This window comes from Homalodisca vitripennis, chromosome 2, assembly GCF_021130785.1.
Source record: "Homalodisca vitripennis isolate AUS2020 chromosome 2, UT_GWSS_2.1, whole genome shotgun sequence".
Lineage (NCBI taxonomy): Eukaryota > Metazoa > Arthropoda > Insecta > Hemiptera > Cicadellidae > Homalodisca > Homalodisca vitripennis.
In genome coordinates this window covers 125,793,343-125,815,890 of record NC_060208.1, presented here as the reverse complement: position 1 = coordinate 125,815,890, position 22,548 = coordinate 125,793,343, and the positions used below count along the sequence as shown (strand labels likewise).

The following is a 22,548-nucleotide window of genomic DNA, read 5'->3' as shown; positions in this document are numbered from 1 at the left end:
AATGTTTTGCTTTCGGCTGTTTCACTTGTTTAGGTTTAGGTACAATTTTACTGAGGATATAATTGACATATTGCTTTAAAAGTTTTTACTGAAGTTACATGTATACATAATGTAAAAAATAGAATAGATTAATTTAATTAGGTCTTAAGAAAATATGTTAAAAATAAAAGAAATTTAGTACATTTTGTCTTTTGAAATGTTTTATATTTTTATAGTTCTGGTAGTTTTCAGGAAGATTCTAGTCTGTTTCATGTAAATATATGTAATAAACAGTGATACAATATCAAAGTCGTAAGTAATGTGGTTTCTAAGTTATATTCCTAATGCTACTGATTTTAACATGGCCATGATAGGGGTCTTCAAAATCCCTTAAATTATAAGTAGTTTAGATAAATTTATAAGTTATAGAAAATAATAATTTACTTACCTAATAATTTCGATTTCGAATAGTAATTATCTCTGTAAGTTTAAACTGAATATAAAGTCATTCAATAATTATTGATATACTAAAATATTATTTATTGAACTTATATAATTTTAAGATGATTAGTACCCAAATTTGTCCCTCCTTTAGCTTAGAATGGCATACATATGAGAATGTCGAGTGAATGTTTTTTTCATCATCCAGCATCTTTTAAAACCTTCCTAAACCCAGCCTATGCCACTAGAACTAACATCTCGTCAATATGGTTCGACGATAAGATGTTTCTGTAGGTAGTTATGAAAAGTCTAATAATTACACAATTAAATAGTTGGAATACAAAGTTTCTTAAACTTGATATTAAGGTGTTACTATTTATATACAGCGACACTGGAAAGTTCATTGTTGCAATGTTAAAGTAGGTCCAGAGAATTCAAGAAAACCCAAGAAGAGCACGTGTCTTTGTATAGTTTATGAGTAAAATAAAGTGAGGATATGAATGAAAAGAAATATCCTATCTGTATTTTATAAAGCCTGTCTTAATATTTTAAAAATCTAAGTAATGTTTGTAATATTTTTGAAACGAGAATATATTTTGACATTAGATAAATACATTTTTATACTAAATAGGTAACATCAATGCAAAATTTAAGAGATAAGTTTTAATATTATTTTAAATACATCTTGAATATATTTACGCACATAGATTGTATCCTCATGATAGAACCTGTAGAAAAGTTTTATGAAACTTCACCAAACCTGACGTATAGAGGACAAACACGACAGCTGAAAATTGAACCTTTCAAAACAGTTTAACTTAACATAAAATGAATCTTACAAATGTGGTAACTAATTTCCTTTACCATATTGTCACTCCATTCCGTTCCAACATGGTGGGCGTTCAAGTTTTTAAAAATACCAACTTCTTTAATAATGAACCTATGAAACGGCAAACGTTGTTTTGCATATAAGGCTTCCCAAGCTTATTGATCACTTTGTAGTATCTCGAGAGTTTTCGTCATTCAAGTAAATTCAAGTAAAATCATTAAGTACAGGCAAAATAAGGTTGAAACTTTATATAAAACTGGTCTGATAAATATCACGGGTAATTAAGACTGGCTGGGCTTGGAAAATTATTTATTAAGGACAAACATTGGAATTAAATCATAAAAATTATCCAAATTTCATATTTTGTACAGACAGTGGAACGCAAAAAATGCATGGGTATAAATGAAAAATCTTAAGTATATATATATATATATATATATATATATATATATATATATATATATTGAGAAAGGTATAGAATTCCAAACAGTCAGAACAATAACGGTTTAAGAATAAACCAATTACACAATGTATAATAAATTAAGAAGGCTTATACAAGAATACCCTACTTTGTAAAACATTCTTTGATATAAAATTGGATTTTTTGTATCATATGTTAAATAGAATATTTAATGTGGCTTTCTGATGGACATCTAAAATATTCACAGGCATAGTAGCGTTTAAAGTTGCATCCTCTCGTTTGCCATTTGTAATCAAAGGTATCGAGCGCTACGCATCGATAATCATCCGAGACCTCTGGCTCTCCATATTTCCAGTTGGTATACGTAAAACCTTTCCCTGTAGAGTTCCACACATACTCACCTGCTGAGGCCAGGTCAGATCCAGATACCCACACTAACCCTGCTATTCCTGGAAAATATGAATGATATCACAACGTCAATACGCAAATAAACAAGGAGAAATATCTCCATCCTTAGGTGTGTAAGGTTTAAATTAAACATAAAATAAAAAGTGTTACCTCTCTTGAAAATATATAAAATAAAGAGGATTGTTAAACATTGTTAGAAAAATTACATTTATTTTGTTGGAATATACAGTATATTACGAACTTTTAAGTGGACTAGCACTTAAAATAACTTAAAAACCTCACAAATAAACTTTGATTATTTAAAAGTTTTATGAGACATGTTCTAATTGTGAAGGATGTCCGTAACACATATTTATTATATGATTGCGAAATACAGCCTAAAATATTTCTAATATTAACTTTAAATAAATTTCAACTCTATTTATTTGCGTTTTATTAAAAATTATATAGGAAACATTTCTATTAATAATTTAACAGTTATAACTTTTTACTTAACATTCTCAAAAGATCTACCAATATGAAATGGTTATTACTTATATTTTTAAGATGTTTCATAAAATTTTTATTCTAATATATATAATGTAAGATTAACAGTACATACCAATAGACAAGTTTGCATTATCCATATATGCTTAACTTTATAGTTGTTCTGACTTTATTAATTAATTTAAAGTTTTTACAGATTTTTCAGTAATCAAACAAAACCAATTGAACGTGGTGAACTTTTATTAAAATGACCTCTGACCTGATTCATTGCATGCTCTCTTTATATCGTCCTGTTCTGACGAGCTTGTAATGGAAGCTAAATACATGTCCTTACTGCGGCATCGTTCAATAGCAGTAGTCCATGTCACCTATAAACAAATATAGACTAAGATCAATTGTTATCCGACAGATATGTATGTTGTTTGAGTGCTGAGGGTTTGCTTAATAAGTTATAATCTGGCAATAACATTCTTTCGATACCTATCTAGTAGCTCAACCGACCCTCAAAAGATGACTCGGTCTGGGCGCAATCTTTAAGGAGGTTAGATATATTTCCAAATTGATGAACGTATTTTGTCTTAGCGTTTATTTTTATATTATCTAAATAATGAAAATGAAATAGAAAACTATCATGAAGTTACGTGATTTGTGTCTTATGTCCACTTAGTGTCTTAAGAGTCGACGGTGACCTGGTTCATAATTATAGTATAACTGATTAAGTAGATTTTTTTGGGGCATGTTCACAGAACAACGGAGTTTGGTGGGTTGGGTTTGAAAGTAAAGTATTTTATATTTTGTACTGAATATTTGTCACGTATAATGTTAATAATCTTGTTAAAATGTAATATACATCATTCCCCTGGGTACCATAAAGTAAAATCCTAAATCATACATATGCCAGCTATTAAGTGTGTTTAGTCATGAACCTGTAAGAGATATCGGGATGACTAACCCACCGTGAGGCGACAATGATTACTACCTCAAATATCCTGTCTGCCTCTGAAAATGCAAAAGTTGTGTCAATGAAACTGTGATTCACAAAAAAAATATTAGCATTCCTTTAAAAGTTTTAATATTTTGTACTATCGTAATCTAAATATAATTTAATATTTATTTTTAAATTCATGGATTAAAGAATGACATAATTTACAAGCTGTAAATAACATTACTGAGAATAGTATATTACTAGATATACTATTTTCACAGATGCCAAAATGTAAATATTTTTCTCCACTGTCAATATGTTAATGAACATAATCTGAGCATTTCATTTAACCAACTGAATTCGAACCAGTGCCACGAACCAATGTTTATAAAGTCTAAATTCAGGTAAATATAGATTATCTATTACTTCAAATTCCATGTATCAGAACGAAAAATACGAAAATTTTAAGAAATATATAAATCTTTTAAAGATCAAACAATGTGAATAATGTCCTGACTCCACACAAGTATACAAAAATTATGGAGGAGGTAGTATAAGTGTAACAAACTGAAATTACATTGATACGGCCAAACTGCGATATTTTATTATGGAGAACAGAGAAAATAAGAGTAAAAACAATAAAAGAGCATATTGAATTTTTAGAAAAAATAGGCTGTTTCCAAAAGGCATAGAATGTTTTAAAACTGGTAAAATAAGACATTAATTTTACTTGTAATGTTTCAGGTTTTGTGTTTGACCAAGTATGTATTTTTACAGAATTGAAAAAATTATATAAATGATTAATATCAAATAACTATTATAAAAATAAATATATAAAACTATAAATATATTTTTCAAATGTAGTCATAAATTAAACGGATTGTAATGATACGCAAAACATAATTTCTATAAAAGTGTTTCCTTTTCTGTGTAAATAACAAATTTTATATCAACAAGAATCTTACTAGTAAATTTTAGTACATATTTCCATTAGTCTCATAAGTAACAAAGAATCACTGAAGTTTTGGTAATCCCTAATATTGAGAACCACTAAATTAATTCGGCTAATTCTTTTTAAAATTATTTGTAGAAATCCAAGGAAGTGTTATTTGAGAGAAATATCTCAAAAGCTAGCTGGAATATTCTTTAATATAGAAAAAAAAACATTATAGTTATGTTTTATTATACAAATTTTACGGACACAAAACAGATGTTACTGTTTTATACGAAGGTTAGAGAAATACTTATGTTATATATAGAAATATAAATATTGTACTGTATATCGTTTTATAATTAGCGTAATGTAGATAGCAAATACAAAGTTAACACCTCATTTTCACTCTAGATTTCATGAGTGACCATTTTAAAACATCTAATCTAATGTGAAAACTGTGATAGTTTTCACATGCTGTTCTCAAATTGGCGAGCTTCTTTGACATTGTGATAGGGCATGTTAACAGTGGCTTAAGAGAAAACAGAGTTTCCCAAACTAAGTCTGAAAAATAGTTCAAAATACTAAATCTTACAAACTACAATTTTGAAAAGGTTTATGAACTTTATAAGTATTTTCTTCCTATAACGTTCATTAATATCCTATCTTATATAAGTAGATAGGAAGTAAGTAGAATTTCTCGCTAGACCTAAAAAATCTTTTAAATTCTACAAATGTTTGTATACGTATTTTCTTATTGCCACAAGAAGGCAAACTCAACTATTGCAATATAAATAACTTAGATCAGAAGTAGATTAAAAGAGCGGGAAGTAGTCGCTTTCTGACCGTAGTAGATTTCAGACAGCTATTAAATAATATAGTTTTTTAAGCATGGCAATAATTTCAACGCAACTGCCGCACCATGTGTGATTTTACACAGTCAAAAGTAGACACCTTTTAACCGAGTAGGCTTCACTATGCTGCATATATATATATATATATATATATATATATATATATATATATATATATATATATATATATATATATATATATATACTTTCTTCGTCGGGACAATCACGTAAACTGTAACTTGCATTAGAAAAAGATCGAAAATGCATGAGAAGGATAGAAGTAAATTCCAAGAATATTTTATCATATCCAATTATATATATTTCAAAGACCTACCTATTTTCACTTCTAATCGAGGCAACAAAACAAACTTTTCTGTAATTTTGGAAATATAATTAATTGAAACCAGAAGTGCTCATTTACGTACAAAACTTTCTATGAGATTAATGTTAAGCTCTGCACCCTTAAATTCAAACACTGAAATGATATATACCAGATCCATGCCTAAGTACGCTTGAAAAATGCAATAGGACTTTAATTACTATCAAATAATGACTGAATGCGATTAAATTACCGTTTTGAAATCAGGTGTCAGGGCTTAATCTAACAAGTTAGAAAAAGTCAATGAGCCTAATATTGAAGTGTTAGATTTGTTAGGATCAGCTAATCTGTTCTTACAATATATTGTAAAGACGAATAAGTTAAAAATATTTTAGTTAAAATTTCAAAGTCTTACAAAAACTTAAAACACAAAATATAACTCACAATAATATTTGTGTCGTTTATGAATCGTTTATAATCTAAAACACTATATACATATATTATGTTTTGGATAGAACAAGCAAAATACTCGTTAATAGATAGAACTCGACAGGTAGGATTTACAATACATTCACGTAAGTTTACCTCAACTTTTCCAATATAGTACTTCTTCTGTAATTCTATGGTACCTGTAACATATACATAAATACTTATTTTATTATATAATTTTTTATTCATAATTCTTCATCTAGCATATTATGTGAGTTTTAAAGCCTTAATTTTGTGTAAATGTTAATTAGAATGATATTTTTAAATTAAGTACTTCTTACAGTATTAGCTAAAATGTTACAAATTAGTATCTAAATCTTAACAGTTGTACAAGTTTTTCGAATTACAATATTTTACAAATATAATTAATATATTTTATGGAATAAAACAAAGAATAATTTGCTTTATTAGATTATATGTTATCACAATTTCCCCATTTATTGGGATGAATTTCTTTAGCATTGGCGAAATCTATCAAACGGAGGGCTGGAAACGCTTAGGCCTACTTCTATTATACTGTGTATCCTTATAATATCCTAATCCACACTACATCATCCATCTACATGAGAGCAAACTAATCTACATTTTGACTGACTTCACATTTCTACACAGGACTGACTCATGATTTCTACACGTTATTCCTTTGGACGTTAATGAACGTTAATGACACACGTACAATAGTCTAGTTTATTCATACCTCGTTTAATAGCTTATCATTGAATTATGAATTTCAATACGATTTTGAAATATAAAATACTATATTTTTACTAATGTACTTACGTTGAACTTCACACTCCAGGAAAGGGTTGCCAACGAATCCGGGCTTGCAGGAGCAAGCAGCATGATTGTTTTTGATAATACAGATAGTGTTCAAGCCACAGACTGCATTACAAGTTTCAGCACACACGCCATTATTACATGTGTGATTTGAGGGGCAGTCCTCGTCCATTGTACACTCTTTAATTACTGGAAATACAAAAATATAGAATTACACAAATAGGTTTATATATAATATAAGTAGTATCCACATTTTTACTTATTTACCTGAAATTAATAGAGTATAACTTTTTGCAAATATACAGTTAGTTTCTGATAACACGTCATGTATAGGATACATTAATTCTTAAATAATTCTTGTTTCTTTATAAAATAAAATATGGATGTTATTGTCCAAATTGCTATACGAGCTTTATATTAAAAAACTTTGCAAGCACTAATAGTTTGATATTGTAATAAGACTTTAAATGTAATAATATTTACATGTTTCCATTATAAACATAAAAATTGTATCTCTATAATATTTTGAACGATTAACATTTTTTATAATGTCAATAACTTGATTAGATAAGAATTTAATCAATGTAATTTAATAACTCAATCAACGTCAAAATGATTCTGAAAATGTTTATTAATCTCTAATTCTTTTGTCTATGAACAACAAAAAAAGTTCACCTTATAAACTATATATGACTACTTTCGTTTATAAGTATCACAGGGCCCTATTGTTTTACACTACTAAGATAGCTACGGATTTTAATTTCAAGGTTACTTCTAAATTTGTCTAGAAAGCTCGTGTTACTGAAATCATGTGAGCTATTCAATATAATACATGAGCTGTTATAGAAAAATTGCGGAAAAACCCAAAGGCAATTACTATTATTATTTTAATTTATAAAAAGGTCCATTATACTATGCTTGTGGCAACATTTTGAGACACCCATTGCAACAGTCGGTCCTCCAGCCTTTGCTACTGCATGGTTTAGGAGGGATGAAGTTCTAAAGCAACATTATTAGAGATCTAGGTATAAAAAGCAGATTATGTGGTTAAATGCTACCATCTTTTGATTATAATACTAAACTGAAAAACTGGAACCTCATAACCTCAGTGGGGGATCTGCCACAATAAATGATTTCCACGATATTTAGCCTTAGATGGCATAGCTTTTTAACTCCTTGCGCAGAGTTAAAAAAGAAAACTAATAGCAAAATAAGTTACAATGCAAAACATAAGGTGTTTTATATGATTTTATAGAGAATAAAATAAAGGGTATCATACAAAAATACAAATACGGTCTACCTTTAAATTAATGGATATATGGTGGTCCAAAGTTGAAACGTTTATTTTCTAAAACTGACTGTATATATTTAACAAGCTTGTGTTTTTATTCTTTATATTGCAATTTATACAAATTTGATTAATGTAAACACCATTTGTTTGAAAGTTATTTGGTCTTCCAATGATATGTTAGTTTAGTTATTTAGACGCAGATATGACAGACACTGCCAAATACAATGTAATTGGGTCGTAAAAAGTAAGGCCTCCGTGGTGTAATAGTAGCACAATCACCCGGGAAGTGAGAGATCCGGTTTCGAATCCCGGCGGAGCAAGTACTTTTTGTGATTCACTGTTTATTGAAGAATTAAATAAGGCTATTGGCATTTATGCAATATATATATATATATATATATATATATATATATATATATATATATATATATATTGTATAACAACAATTTAGCCAAATTGTTTCTGGTAATAAAAAATTGTTTGATGTTTTACTTTAGTAAATAAATAAATAAACTTACAATAACATAGTATACATAAAAGATTTAAATATTTCTCAAATAGTATGTAATGGATGTGCAGACAATGAATGTTATGAATGTTTTCATACAAAAAGAAAAGTGGTATGTATTATGAAATCTTTACAAAATGTTAGTATAATCAAACTATTTTAAGGCCATACGATTTGGTGAATAAGGATGTAATTATCTTTTATTAGTTTTTCAATAACTTCTTACGCAAAGAATAAGCGTCTTATTTTACTGCAATAAGGCATAATATTATTTTGTAGCGTCTGCCACTTTTATTTTGTTGGTCGGTAGTCGGCCCGGTATCTTAGCCAATCTTTTTTCTGTCCTCGGCCACTGCTAATTTTGTTACTGTGCTTTGGCTAGGTTGTTAACCTTGTTGACAGATCAACTGTTTTATTTACTGGTGATCACCTGTTGCTTTGGGTGGATTAGCAAGAAGTTTTTAGCTCTCTTCTCCCTTAACAGTCTTCGGGTGAAGACGTCAATTACCTTCTTTGGACTGAGAATTAGTTGCCTTCTTCAAAGCTGGCTGCCCCGCTCCCTATAGTTTCCGGCGTTCATTGCCTTCCAGAAAAAGGTTAACGTATCTCGTAGTTTGTAATAGAGCCCAGTATGCGTTTTTAAAATTCAGTGCAATCATCGCTTAAATTCAATCATAAACGTTAAAATGTAACAATTATTTATAATATATATATAATATATTTACTGACTTACCTTGACTTACACAGTTCTGAAAAGGGTTGCCGATGAATCCTGGTGTGCAAGCACAAGCTATCGTATGATTCTCGACAGTGCAGATTGTGTTGTTACCGCAGACACTGTCACAAGGGTCGACACACTTCAAATTGCTGCAAGTGCGATTTGAGAGACAGTCCGAATGTTCTGTACACTCTTTAATCTCTAGAAATGGCATAAATATTACATTAAAAGATTATGAATTACTAATATATAGTTACAGGTTGTGCAATCGGTTATAGGTCTGAAAAATATGGTTTAAGCTTAATTTTATAGGTCTTTAAGATATTTTTATATGATATATATTTTTTATCAAAGGCTGTTTATATTTGGTTCTGATTCGTAATAGACTTAAATTGCCTAATTTAAATGCTTGTATTTTCAAGTGGAGTCTTAAAAAATTAGTTAAATTTTCCTGTATTTCAGGCAGTAATTTTGTTGATATTGTATAAAATGTAATATAGAACAAATTTTCCAAACCCAAAATTAACTACCTCTTCTTAGATTGCTGGACTAATAAACACCTCACTCTGAATACTGAGCAATGATTTATTTTGTTACAACTCACTCGTATGTAATAAATAAAAAAGGACTTTTTATTTTCTTATATAGACCTTTCCTATAATTATCGAAATTTAAATAATCACAAGCTATGAAGAATAAAAATATACATAAACTGTAAAGAATAAAAATCTTTACGTGTTCTTCTTAAACATTCTTGTAAACCTCGTAGAAGAAAACATACGTGTCACACTGTTTTTAACTACTTATAGTATTTGGAGTTTCCAAAAGAAGTTTAATTTCTATTTATTTGATGTCACTCATTATTTCGTTTTTCGATTTTTATTTGAGCTTCAACATTATAACATTATTCTGAGCATAACCTATTAGAAATATATTCACTGTTTTGATTCACTTGGTTTTCGGTTACTCTCAAACTTTTTTCCGGTTGTATTTGTTTCAGTGCTCTTCATTCAATTAAATACGGCTTATTTTACTGTTGAGGTATTTTTTATATTCATGGAAATAGGGGGAGTTTTAAAACCCTTACAACATCCATTACCTTGAGTGAAGAACACTTCCCAAAAAGTTGATAACGTTCATGCGAAACAACTTAAGGGGTCTCGAATACACAAACATACAATAGATAAGATTTTTCAATTACAATGTTTTGTTTTATTGTATCTATAAATATAACCAAGCCCTTTTTTATTTAAGTATCTTAAATTTATTAAGATTGTATATTATTGCAGTTTTTTCAGTTTAAAGTACATGATCATTAAAAATGTTTTTCAGAGTACTTACTAGCTCTTTTGTGTAATATGTAAAAGGTAATAAATATTCTTCGTTTGACCACAGCACGACTACCTAGTTTGTTCTTTGGGAATTCAAAATTGATGGGTCAGTTAAATAATCAGAGACACTGGAAACTGAACTTATGATGTCGCATCATTAGTGCAAACTTTGTTTGTTTCTAACTTTTCAGTATCCTTGAATTTAAAAATGATAACGTATTCCTGATCATTCACCCGCACAATTTAATAATGATACGTACGTATACAAACCTCAGAGTGTGGTTACAACAAAATGAAGACCCACACACGATTCTGCAGGTTATAGTTATGTTATGTGCACAGGTTTTAGATTACAAGATTCTACATAACAATCATTGAAACACTTAACTGACCGGATGCTGATGATGACTTTGACTTACTCTGTATTTGACATCCTAAGAATGGATCCCAAACATGTCCTGGACTGCAAGAGCAGACTGGACGATGTCTGATGCCTTTGCAATGACTGTTTAGTCCACAAGCGTTTTTACAGACATCCCCACAGTGTTTGTTCTTGCATTCCATTTCCTCGGGGCAATCCGAGTTCATTGTACATTCTGTAAAAATTTGTCCACATTTATAACTAGGTAACTACGAAAGGTAAAAGTGCTTGAGATATAAAATATAATACGAGTAAGTAGTGGATAGTTAGTAAAACAGTTTACTGTTAGCAATTTAAGACTGAAAATGATATTCTGATCTATAGTTATCCATTTAGTATTGGTGTCAGAACGTGATAACATTTCAGACTTAACAGGCAGTTTTTTTTATAATATTGGTTTGCACAAGGATTCAAATAGTGCAACAGAGCAATCAAAAAATTATATTTCCTAGTAAAAAGTACACAATTTAATATTATTACATTTTTCTTGAGCTGAGATTCTCATTTTGGAGTAATACCTCACTGTAATAAGATTTACAACATATCAACAATATTTACAGAAGAAACAACATTTATTTTGTATTATTATTCTTATTATTTGTATAAGATTATTTCAAAGAAAATAAAAACAAAATAAAATAAATTAAATAGTTGCATGAAAAGTAATAGAAATTTTACCTAAAAGTATGTGACCTTCATGATAGCAGCCACTGAAAGGGTAGCCTATATAACCTGGTTTACAGGCACACATATAAACGTTGTTGACTGTGTGGCAGACGGTGTTAAAGCCACATACGCCAAGGCAAGGGTCTTCACATTTAAAGTCCAAGCACACTTTGTCCGAGCTACAGTCGTCACTGGTCTCACAGTTAATGTCTGAAACAACACACATTACATTAGTTGGTATACATAATCACTTTAGAGTAGGATCGCTCACTTGTAAGGTGAAATAATATACGTTAACTTTTCCCTCGCACCTCACTCTCATACATTACTTTTCGATTTCATTATTGAAGATTTTTTATTTTGGTATTCCTAAAAATTTATAACCGCACATTTAGTATTGGGTTTAGAAATGCAGGTTTTCTATTATTAGTTTTACCTGGACCATATAGGATAGTTAACCTTGATCTGTACGGAATATAAATTCTTGAAACATTTACTGAGATAACAAAACGTTACAAAAGTAGCAGGAGCCTAATATAGAATCCTAAAATTACTACCTCCAAATTTGATTACCAATACAGTGTACATAAAGATATCCTTGAGTAAAAAGTGTATTAGCCTTTCTTAAAAAATCTTCATAAGTTGTGTATCTAATATCGAAAACTATTTCTAGCATTGTTGTATATTGCAGTTATCGAAGTCTTCTTCAACGAAATCTGACGCTATTTCAAAACAATCATTTCATATCTTAATATAGATTATAAAAATATTTTATGGATAAACATACAGACTAAGATACTAATCTTAGTCTGTTTCTTTATTACATTTCTTGGGCTGTATATAACAGCCATACTAAATAACATCTTGTTTTGAATTTTCCTTACATGTACCAAACTAACCTATCAACTATTGTAATTCCTACGAAATTGAAATTGACCACTAGCTTTATTAATTTAGTCACTGAAACTAAATCCTTTATTAGAATCCTCAGGCATTAGAAACAATTTACATGTGCATTTACTAAATTTCATAAATGGTTCAATAAAAACTTTTTATTTCTCAAGCGTAAATTCATGATATATATTTTTCTGATAGAAAACCATAACATTTATTAACACCAGCACCATAGGGCATAGGCAAAAATTCTAAAATGTTAGACAACTACGAATATTTAATTTGTTTAGTATTGAAAACCCCTGGGACTAAGTTAGATGAGTTCCATACTAAGTACATGGATTTTGACATTACTATATACGGGTATGTTATTATTCTTCTACCGAAGTTTTCTGTTTTGTAAATAGAATATTAACCATGCCAAACTTTTTCCTTCATTCCTACATCTTTAAGAGTTTCCAAAATTCTCTTATATGAAATAGTGTCGCAACCCTGTTGAAAAATTAAAATAAACAGCCAATACGTAGCATCCTTTGCTTACCTTTGTATTTATATAGTAGTTCGTATGACTTAGAATATTATTCGTTTTTTTTCCTTCTGAAATTAAAATTGTAGTTCCTTGATTATTAACTAATTTATTTCTTAGGCCCTAAATTGTCTATCTCTTAGTCACATTTTTGAGATGTTGAGTTATCTATTATTTATGATCTATGTTCCTTATTCACCGTATATTCCTATGCTCATAAGTTGTCAACTTAAATTTTTTTATAGATTTTTAAATATATCTTGCATATTTTAAACGCATTATTTATATTCTGTGGAGGAACGTTATTCTGTCTAAACATTATTAGCTTATCTAGATAGCTTAAAATCTATAAGTTATATATATATATATATAAAGGTAAAATTTTTTAACTTACTTTCAATATATAAAATGAACTTAATTGAATTTCGAATTTAACTTTATGTATTCAAGAAATAATACAATAATTTCCCACTAAGTACAATACTTGTTAGCTAGGATATGTACAACTATATGCAACTACAGTTAAGACACATACTAACATTTAACTAACTTTCAAATTCTAAACGTAGTATTTTAAATTTTATTGTGCTAAATATTGGTATATCATACACATACAACATTAAATTATTATTTTGGATTGATTTTAAAACATTGTCTATTGTTACTATAACTCAATATACTCGTAAGACATAATTTCCATAATACTGACAAATATTTAGAAAATTCGAATAATTGTTTTTTATATCAACCTGTAAAGTATAAAAAGTTAATAAATTGGGTGAAAATTGGTCAGTTGTATTGACTATGACGAATACCAAAGAACTCGGTCAACTAAGTAACTCATTAATCTTATCAGTTATTACTCATTCCTATCCATTTGTCTAATAATCAATAAAGATAGATGTGGGTTATCGGAGGAGGAAGACAAATGTACAGTTCAACCAAATTTTGAAAGACGATTAATTTTCGAGCATTGGGAAACAGGCAAAAATTGTGTCGAGCACATAAAGATAGATCGAGTTGAATTGATAGGGTATAAATGTGTCTATTACATATTTGTTGTAACTATTCTAGTTTATTTCAAATTTAGTCATTCTTAATTTATAACCTTTCCTCTCATACACGTATTTGCCCATATGCTGGATAGTTATAGTTTTGTGGCTTTGTTATATTTTTCTTATATGTCGTGTAAAGTGTGATTGACAGTATTTAACTGTTCATGCGGAAAATTGGTTATTTAATTTTCCAGCTAAATAACATTATCTTGATAACTATAGTATTTCCTTTATTAATACTACATAACATATAAATTATGTTATTATGTTTTAAAGCTATAATATTAGTTATATTTATATTCATTGCATAGAATAAAAGATAGAAATACAAACAACTCTCAATCTGGCAGTTCTTATCAACGAATATATGTTAATTTCTAATATAAACTAAAATAATCTAACACAAACAATAATTGTTATTTCCTTTTGTAGATATGGTGTACCACATATATAACATTCTTGATGGTGTTTACAGATCATGAGTTATGTTTTTTATGTAAAATATTTGAATTTATTGAACGAATTATAAATAAATCTATATAGTAATATATATATATATATATATATATATATATATATATATATATATAAATATTACTCATAAAAACCAGTAAAGTATGTATTCGTATAAAATTATTAAGTATTATATGATTACTTATACTTTACTGGATGTATTATCAATGCGTTATACAATACCGATACGATTAATGCTTATTTATGCCACAACATTACCAAGATTGCAATTATCGGTTTCATGTAAAGTTCAGATCACCTTAAGCTAGTTATTATATATATATATATATATATATATATATATATATATTATATATATATATTTAAATAAATTTAAAATGTATGTTAACGTCTTATGCAAATTTCCTATAATAATGTTTGGAATTCAACATTGTTAGATAATAAACAGAAAAAAATGAACAGATTCTGCACTTGTTCTAATATTATACTACACTTACCTGAGGTGTTGTTACCTACGGATATTCCTAGAATTGGAGCACACAAAGTAAGCAATATAAAATGTATGGATGTCTTCATTACTTCTAAGTTATTTAACTTTGAGCACATTTGTTGAGCAACTGAAGTATTGAACGTAATGGAGCGTCGGTATCAGAAAGTAACCTCGACTTGTGACCCATGAACTGATAGTATTTTCTGGGAAAATACTACTTGCCATAATAATGTGTGACTTACCAATTACGTTTGCTGTAGTATATATTAAAATCGTAAAAGAAGCAATGTGTAGTCGGAAGACCAGTTTAGGTACTTACAACAAATATTATTACTAATTCTGTTTAAAGTTAACTTATTGAAATATTACCTGTATAAATGTGGAACTCGTTTTACTGATTCAGAGTCGTCCAGAATGAAGAACTGCAAGGAAGTTTATATCTATTAATAACAATCACTTTATCAAATATCGTTGTGTCTGATTTAGATGTTAACTATAATAAGAATCTTATACAGTTTTTAATCATTAATCTGCTGTTCCAAATCTAGTCTTGCAATAAGAAAGTGAGAATAATTTTGCTTTTTGTGTAATATAATATGTTTTAACATGCTTAAAACACTTAGAACAATTCATACGATGTTTAAATTCTGTAGATATATCACATCAGACAAGTTATCATATATCACGGCGTATTATGAACATTGTATTCTGAACTTATATAGATTATCTTTAATATGAAAAATTTTATTATTTTCTATCGTAAACTAAAAATACAACAAAATAATTGTGAAATATACAGATTATATTTTCAACCATTTTCCTAATATTATCTGATTTTATTGCATATAAGCATTTTTCTTCATATTTATCGTCTAACTCTTTTTGGCATTATAAAATAAAGGAAGAATACCATTAATTTTCTGTTTTATATTTTCTCTGTCACAAACAGTTAAAGAACGCTAAGGAAACTTGTATTCTGTAGAGTGTTCTTTGCCTGAAACAAATTTATGTTGTTAAATAAAATTATTAAGTATCAAAATATTGTAGTTCTCAACAGTATCGTGAATGTAATATAAAGTCATATATATTTACCAACAAAAGAATGATCAAAAGTACAAATCAATTTAAATTTTGTTTGTTACTAGTTAGTTATAGTTATAAACTTATAGTTCAGTATAAGTAGCAGTTATAAGGTGTTATCTCAATGGAGTTAATAAATCTACGATAGGAAAAAAGCCAAAGGGAATTTCCAATCAAACTCGTAATTTGAATTATGATCCACGAACTGATATTATTTTCAGGAAACAACAATTTGTTATAATAATCTGTGACTGCGACGAATTAATTTTTAGAACAAGCGAATTAACGTACGTGATGCTAAGTACATTACAAGTCATAATTATGATTATAAGTAAAAAATATTTTAAAGTAAAGAAATTACGTTACTCTGAGAATCTCGCAAAATATAGAAGGTAATGTTCAGAGCACCTTTGGCTTTATGAATCGTGACTTGGTCCTCTTCATTTTATGAGATTGCCAGAACGATAATTTTCGTTTAATATAACCCCCCCCCCTCTCTCTCTCTCTCTCTCTCTCTCTCTCTATATATATATATATATATATATATATATATATATATATATATATATATATAAATCTGTATAATTGGAAACAGCCTAATTTAATTTCAATAAACATTGACAATACAATATATTTCTTATCTTCAATTATTTCGTACATTCTCCTACTCGTATTACATACTTTGAAGTTTTTAAGAGGCCATGAATAGTAAGCAGATGCTTTATGTTCAGTTTTACTTTGACCTGTTTAATTAAGGATAACTATAATTGAAAAGAATGAATTTTAGTTATGAGAACCGTTAGATAATATTTTAGAGGCTCGATTAAGAAGGACCACTTCACACTAGGCAGTGAAGACGCCGAACACACTGATTTTAACAAGAGTTCACTAGGTTACACATAATGAGTTTATGAACAGTGCATATTCAAATAAAGTGTAGAAAATAAACAGTTACCTTTGTTTTCATGAGAGGTACCTAACCGTAGTCTGCTGTTGTTGAGGGCCAGGTTGTCATCAGTAAGTGTGGAAATAGGCTGCTGTCTTGTCGGCATGTGAAGACGGAAGATGTCCTTCACGGATTCACTCACGCACAATACGACCGCAAACGAATAGTTCATAACACTGTGGTAAGTCCTGTAGAGCACGGTAGACGCGGGTGTCCGGGAGCAGAGACGTTCTGGTAGAGATTGCCAATCCGGAGCACTGACTTTAATGTTAATGTAAATGTACAACAAATAGAGATAAACTAATATTTTAAGTGAGAGAGTAACACATGGGGGAGAGAGTAAGTATGGTCAGCAGTGGCTAGAGAGTACATAAGTGCCCCAGGCGGGACCGAGAGTAGGCTATAATGAGCAAGCGTGCCGTCGCTTGCAAGGTGGTCAATTGATAAGTCAACCGTTGTGATTGGTTGGTGAGTGTACAGTAAACAGCTGATTCGGGAAACAATGGTTCATTGGTCTGTCACTGTACATGAATATTTTAATCCAGTAAGGAATGGTATTGTAGGCACTAGGCCGCAGAAAGAGATATAGAATTAATGTAGTATATACAGTTTGGTAAATAAAGGCAAATATAGAGTATAAATTGCCCAAAAAATATATACATAATTATTGTTCAATAAAAGTAGCCTTTTCATATTAGGCAATAAAAAAAAACAAGTTATTTACGCAATAATACTTAACAATAATGTTCCTCAATAACTTATAGTACTTTCAAATAGGTTTATTGTCTAGTATATGTGATAAAAATGGTAACCTGCATAAAACATTAAGTCTGTTGGCTAGTTTAAATGGACGGAAAGGGAGATACAGATTTACTGATATCATTTGGCACCCTTGTATGTGCTCCGGACAAAAAATACCTTAGAAATAAATTGCACCGCACAATGGAGTTTTAATCTATTTGGAAACAATATGTATATAAACTTGGCTAGCTTTTGTATTCAAAAATAAAAAAATAGTGAACAGGTTAAATAAAATAAAGAAGAATGGAGTTTATTTCAATTACCGCTTATTTACCGCTCACATAGTTATAAAAGTTCCAGTAATATTATATTTTTGTCTATTTGCTTTCGATTTTGAACTAAAAAAAATACAATGCGGTTCACTTTCAGTCTCACCTAATGCTAGTGCTACTTACTCCAAAATATTCGCTTTAAATTATTTATTTATTTCTTTGATACAGTCCACTGCTATTAATGGCTTCACATAAATTTTTACCTTACGAGCCGGATAGGTTTTAAATCTTTTGAAAACTAATTCAGCAAACTTTTAGTGCTTTTTAGAGAATGCTCAGTATTTCTTTATCAGTCTATAGTTCAATTTAAAAGTAAATGTTCACATTTACTTTTAAACGGAGCTATAGAGTGAGAAAAAGTTTTTTTAATAACTGATCATAATTAGTATTAAACTTGGTGTGGACATTCTCTATTGCCAAAAAAAAAATAACTGAGCATTCTCTAGTTGCAAGTGTTGTAGTAACAGAAAGTTTCATGTTTATACCAATATCCTGATTCTACTTGAAATTCCACTTTTAGGCACACTTGTACAACACTTAGAATGATGTTCAAAACGATGTTTATGCGGCAAGCTGATCGCATATAATCTCGTCTGGATAGTGTTAAGGGTCAAGTTGCGGCTTTAGCAGCCACGGTAACTCTCACAGAACACCAGTTATCTAAGCTTAAATTTTGATGACTTATCGCTAATAATCAATATACCGAGCTTGAGAAATTTGTTTCTAAAATTTATATTATAGCACTGCATCTCTCCCTAACGGCGACAATGAAGATACAAAACCCCCAAGATGGCCAAGAAGTTATAAAACTATAAGAAGCTATTTAAAATTGTTTTGTGTCAATTTAAACCTATATTAATAATATATTGTTGCCACCTGTTAACGACTGAGCTGACCAAAGTAACTTGAGCCCATCTCAACCAGTTAAAACCTCTACACCCTCCGTGAAATTCCTGAAACTGAATCTATCTACTTTCAATTACCGACCGAAAAATTGAGTTGCACTTTACATTTTGTTTGAAAATACTATGAATAAAAATGAGAGTATTTCTAACGTGGAAAGGTTCACTTACCTATTGTCTTGCCTGTGTAATGAGCCGCTAGATATGATCAATCTTTACCGCTTACCAATGCTAATTATTTTATAGCTTGGCAAACAATTTGAAACATTACCATAATTCATAATTGCTCATCACATTTTATGTTAAAAATGTATTATATTTGCTTGAAACTAACGCCCCTTCAATGGAAAATATGCGCGCTTTATCCAAATCTTACAATGAAAATGCTCAAGCCCCGAAATCTTTAGTCTGTGATATCTCAAAAGAGCGTTTGTTTCTCACTTCGCACGTCCTAAGAAAGTTTGACGATGAAACTTGTAGATGTTTGCCTACAGTCTTTTTTCAGAAGCTACTCATTGAAGAAATTAAGTATTCCCCAAACAAAACTTAGCTCTTAAAGATACAATAAGTTAGGTATGTTCTATTCTGCTTAGCCTCAAGGGTGTACCTATTGTTCCTCTACAGCGCATACTATTTACCGCTGCCCAGTATTATTGAATATTTCAGTTCAGAGTAGACAAATGCTTATTAAAAATAACAGCCTAAGCATTAACTCCTTTATTGATCACAAGGTGACAGACAACTAGTCCCAACGCAACTATAGTGTTTGTAACAAGCGACACCACAGCATGCTACGTAATACAATGTATACTATGCCTCCTGCCGCTCTCCAAGCTACTGTGATTTCTATTCATGGTAAATTGGTCACTTTGTACGCTTTCTCTCAAACCATTTTATTAGTAATAATAATAATAATAATATCACTTTATTGCGGTAACTATTATAAAATTCCATACAAAAGTCATAAATAAATATTTAGATAACACAAACTTTATAAATAAATATTTAAATAATAAAAAGTAGGCCTACAATTCATTCACTCACGCACACAGTCACATGTTTCTCTCATTCACTCTCATCTTCATTCTCACCAGACAATCCTGCCACATAGTTTAAATATGTATACTTAAGCGACTTTTATTTTGATTCAGCCACTTGGATGCCGTCATCTACTACAAATTTCGAGGGCGTAGAGAGCAACGAGGTTATTGAAGCCCCGCGCTCTGTTAAGGTAGCGGTGATTAGAGTAGAATGGTGTATCGAAACCTGGGAAATTGGTCACATTGTACGCTTCCTCTCAACAACACCATTTTTTTAGTTTTTAGTGTAAGTAGTTTTGGGTGTCCACAACGTACTTTCTTTGGTCTTCCGATGGCTTTACACTTGATCGCACAATACATTCAATGGGGATAAAACTACCTTAGGGCTATTTTTCAGTTTAAGATATCCAAAATCATTTCCTGGTCTTTTGATAGTATAGTGTAAAATATATAGCAAACATTTTATCTAATTTAATTGAACAGTGTATAAAGTGAAATAACTAAGTAAAATGTATGCAATAGTAAAAAGATATACTTGTAAAATTTTAACATGAATAGTGATATCATAAAAAAATAGTTTAAACACGTAAAGAACTTTAGGAATACGCTTTTTATGGAATAAGATCACTTATATTCCTGCTTTGTTAATTCTAAAAATATTATTCAGTTGACATTGTTATAAAGCTCTGGTTTGATTTGTTTTTCTTACATAGTTTGTAACTATGTCTTAGGTTAGTTATTTACTTGAATAAGAGATTAGATTGTAGATCTTGTTAAATAGTGTTACTATTTCTTGTATCTCTGAACAATGGCAGATGTCCGGAAAATCTTGTTTCTTTCACAAGCCTCCATCGTGAATAACAAATTTCACCCATGTTTTCGGAAGTTTTTACATCGATTCTAATGTATATATATATATTTGTAATTTTCATAAATTTCATATAAAATCCTTGCACACATATTAATTATTTTGAGCATTTTATAAAACCATGAATAGGATGCAGATACTCCTTGTTCAGTTTTACCTCTAGTAATTTAACTTATAAGTTATTTGAAATGATTTAAATACGAGCTTGTACAGATGCACAGGTCTAGTAATTTACCACAACCATTTTAGGCCTATTATATAACCTTTATGATATATAACTAAGCAATAAAATGTTAATTTTATATAAACAGTTAAATTCCATTTGTCCCCACAAACATGTGCCTAATGCCTTGTATTTTTTGATACCTTGAGTTCTTAATTTTTTACTACCCACAGGGTTTCTCATCATTACATTTAATTCACTAACCTACAGACTGATCAAATACTGGATACAATGATTAAGATAATATAATTCATGGATGTGGATGTATGAGTTTTAAAGTTGTGACTAACACTATTCCTTAACTTGTTTATTGAAGATATTTCAAATATTACAAGCTAGGTTCTTGGATTATTTTACAATTTTGATTCTTTGTGACCAATATTGGTTTAATGTCACTGATCAGAGAGATGATCGTATAATTTGGGGTTGGGACAAAATAAAATCATCACTAAAAGTGAAAGAAGTTCTATACTTAAACTTGCTCATTGTTATTTATTATTTTATTCTCATTGTCAAAAGCTAATTAATTTAGTATTTGGCACGCTCTTTACCTAAAGTTTATAGCCAGTAACTAATTATAATTCATATTATCTTATGCAATTTAGATACAAATATATGAATAACATAGTTTTCATCACAAATCATTTGATGAAATGGACTAATCGTAGCTCTCGTTTTAAACTGATCAATATTGGATTTAAGAACATTTTTTAAAAAACTATTTTACAACTAGGTACTTTGAAATAGGTAGATTGATATGATTATATATGTGAATTAATCAAAAAGCGTAAAAGATTAATATGTTAGTTAGTTTAAGTGGAGAGAGGGGGAGAAACAGATTTACTGATAACATTTGGCACCCCTGTCTGTGCTCCGGAGAAAAGACCATATAAATAAATTGCACCGCACAATGGAGTGGTGCTCTATTTGGAAAAATATGCACGTAAACTTGCCTCGCTTTTTTATTCAGGAATAAAAAGAGAGAAAAGAGATTGAATAAAATAAAGAGGATTAGGGTTTATTTAATAATAAAGCAGGGTGTTAATATTTGTATTTTATTATTTCCTTATTCAATATTGAAACAACAAATAAGCTTTTATTATGCATATAATATAGTTTACGAAATAAAAGAGTAAGACAAATTAAGTACTGTCTGAGGCAACTTTAATTCCGTAGACATGTT

At 29.5% G+C, this 22,548-nt stretch overlaps 1 protein-coding gene across 2 annotated transcripts; it reads right to left on the bottom strand.

Annotated features, from left to right (window-relative positions):
• Positions 1 to 1,541: 1,541 nt before the first annotated feature.
• On the bottom strand, positions 1,542 to 15,372 carry LOC124354679 (protein kinase C-binding protein NELL1-like). Of its 2 annotated transcripts, XM_046805312.1 has the most exons (8): positions 15,241 to 15,372; positions 11,807 to 12,004; positions 11,127 to 11,303; positions 9,392 to 9,577; positions 6,863 to 7,048; positions 6,179 to 6,222; positions 2,824 to 2,932; positions 1,542 to 2,119 (listed from the first exon to the last, which is right to left on the bottom strand). In XM_046805312.1, the coding sequence occupies exons 1-8, from the start codon at positions 15,347 to 15,349 to the stop codon at positions 1,866 to 1,868; spliced, it is 1,263 nt and encodes a 420-aa protein (XP_046661268.1). In that variant the 5' UTR covers positions 15,350 to 15,372; the 3' UTR covers positions 1,542 to 1,865. The 2 variants fall into 2 exon arrangements, with proteins under 2 accessions (XP_046661268.1, XP_046661269.1); XM_046805313.1 differs by lacking the exon at positions 6,863 to 7,048.
• Between the last annotated feature and the right edge of the window lie 7,176 nt (positions 15,373 to 22,548).

Coding starts and splice junctions, on each gene's coding strand:
- LOC124354679 (XM_046805312.1), bottom strand. CDS start 15,349: ATGTGCTCAAAGTTAAATAACTTAGAAGTAATGAAGACATCCATACAT. Junction 6,223..6,862: donor CCTGGAGTGTGAAGTTCAAC/GTAAGTACATTA, acceptor TATATGTTACAG/GTACCATAGAATTACAGAAG. Junction 2,933..6,178: donor ACTATATTGGAAAAGTTGAG/GTAAACTTACGT, acceptor ATTTGTTTATAG/GTGACATGGACTACTGCTAT.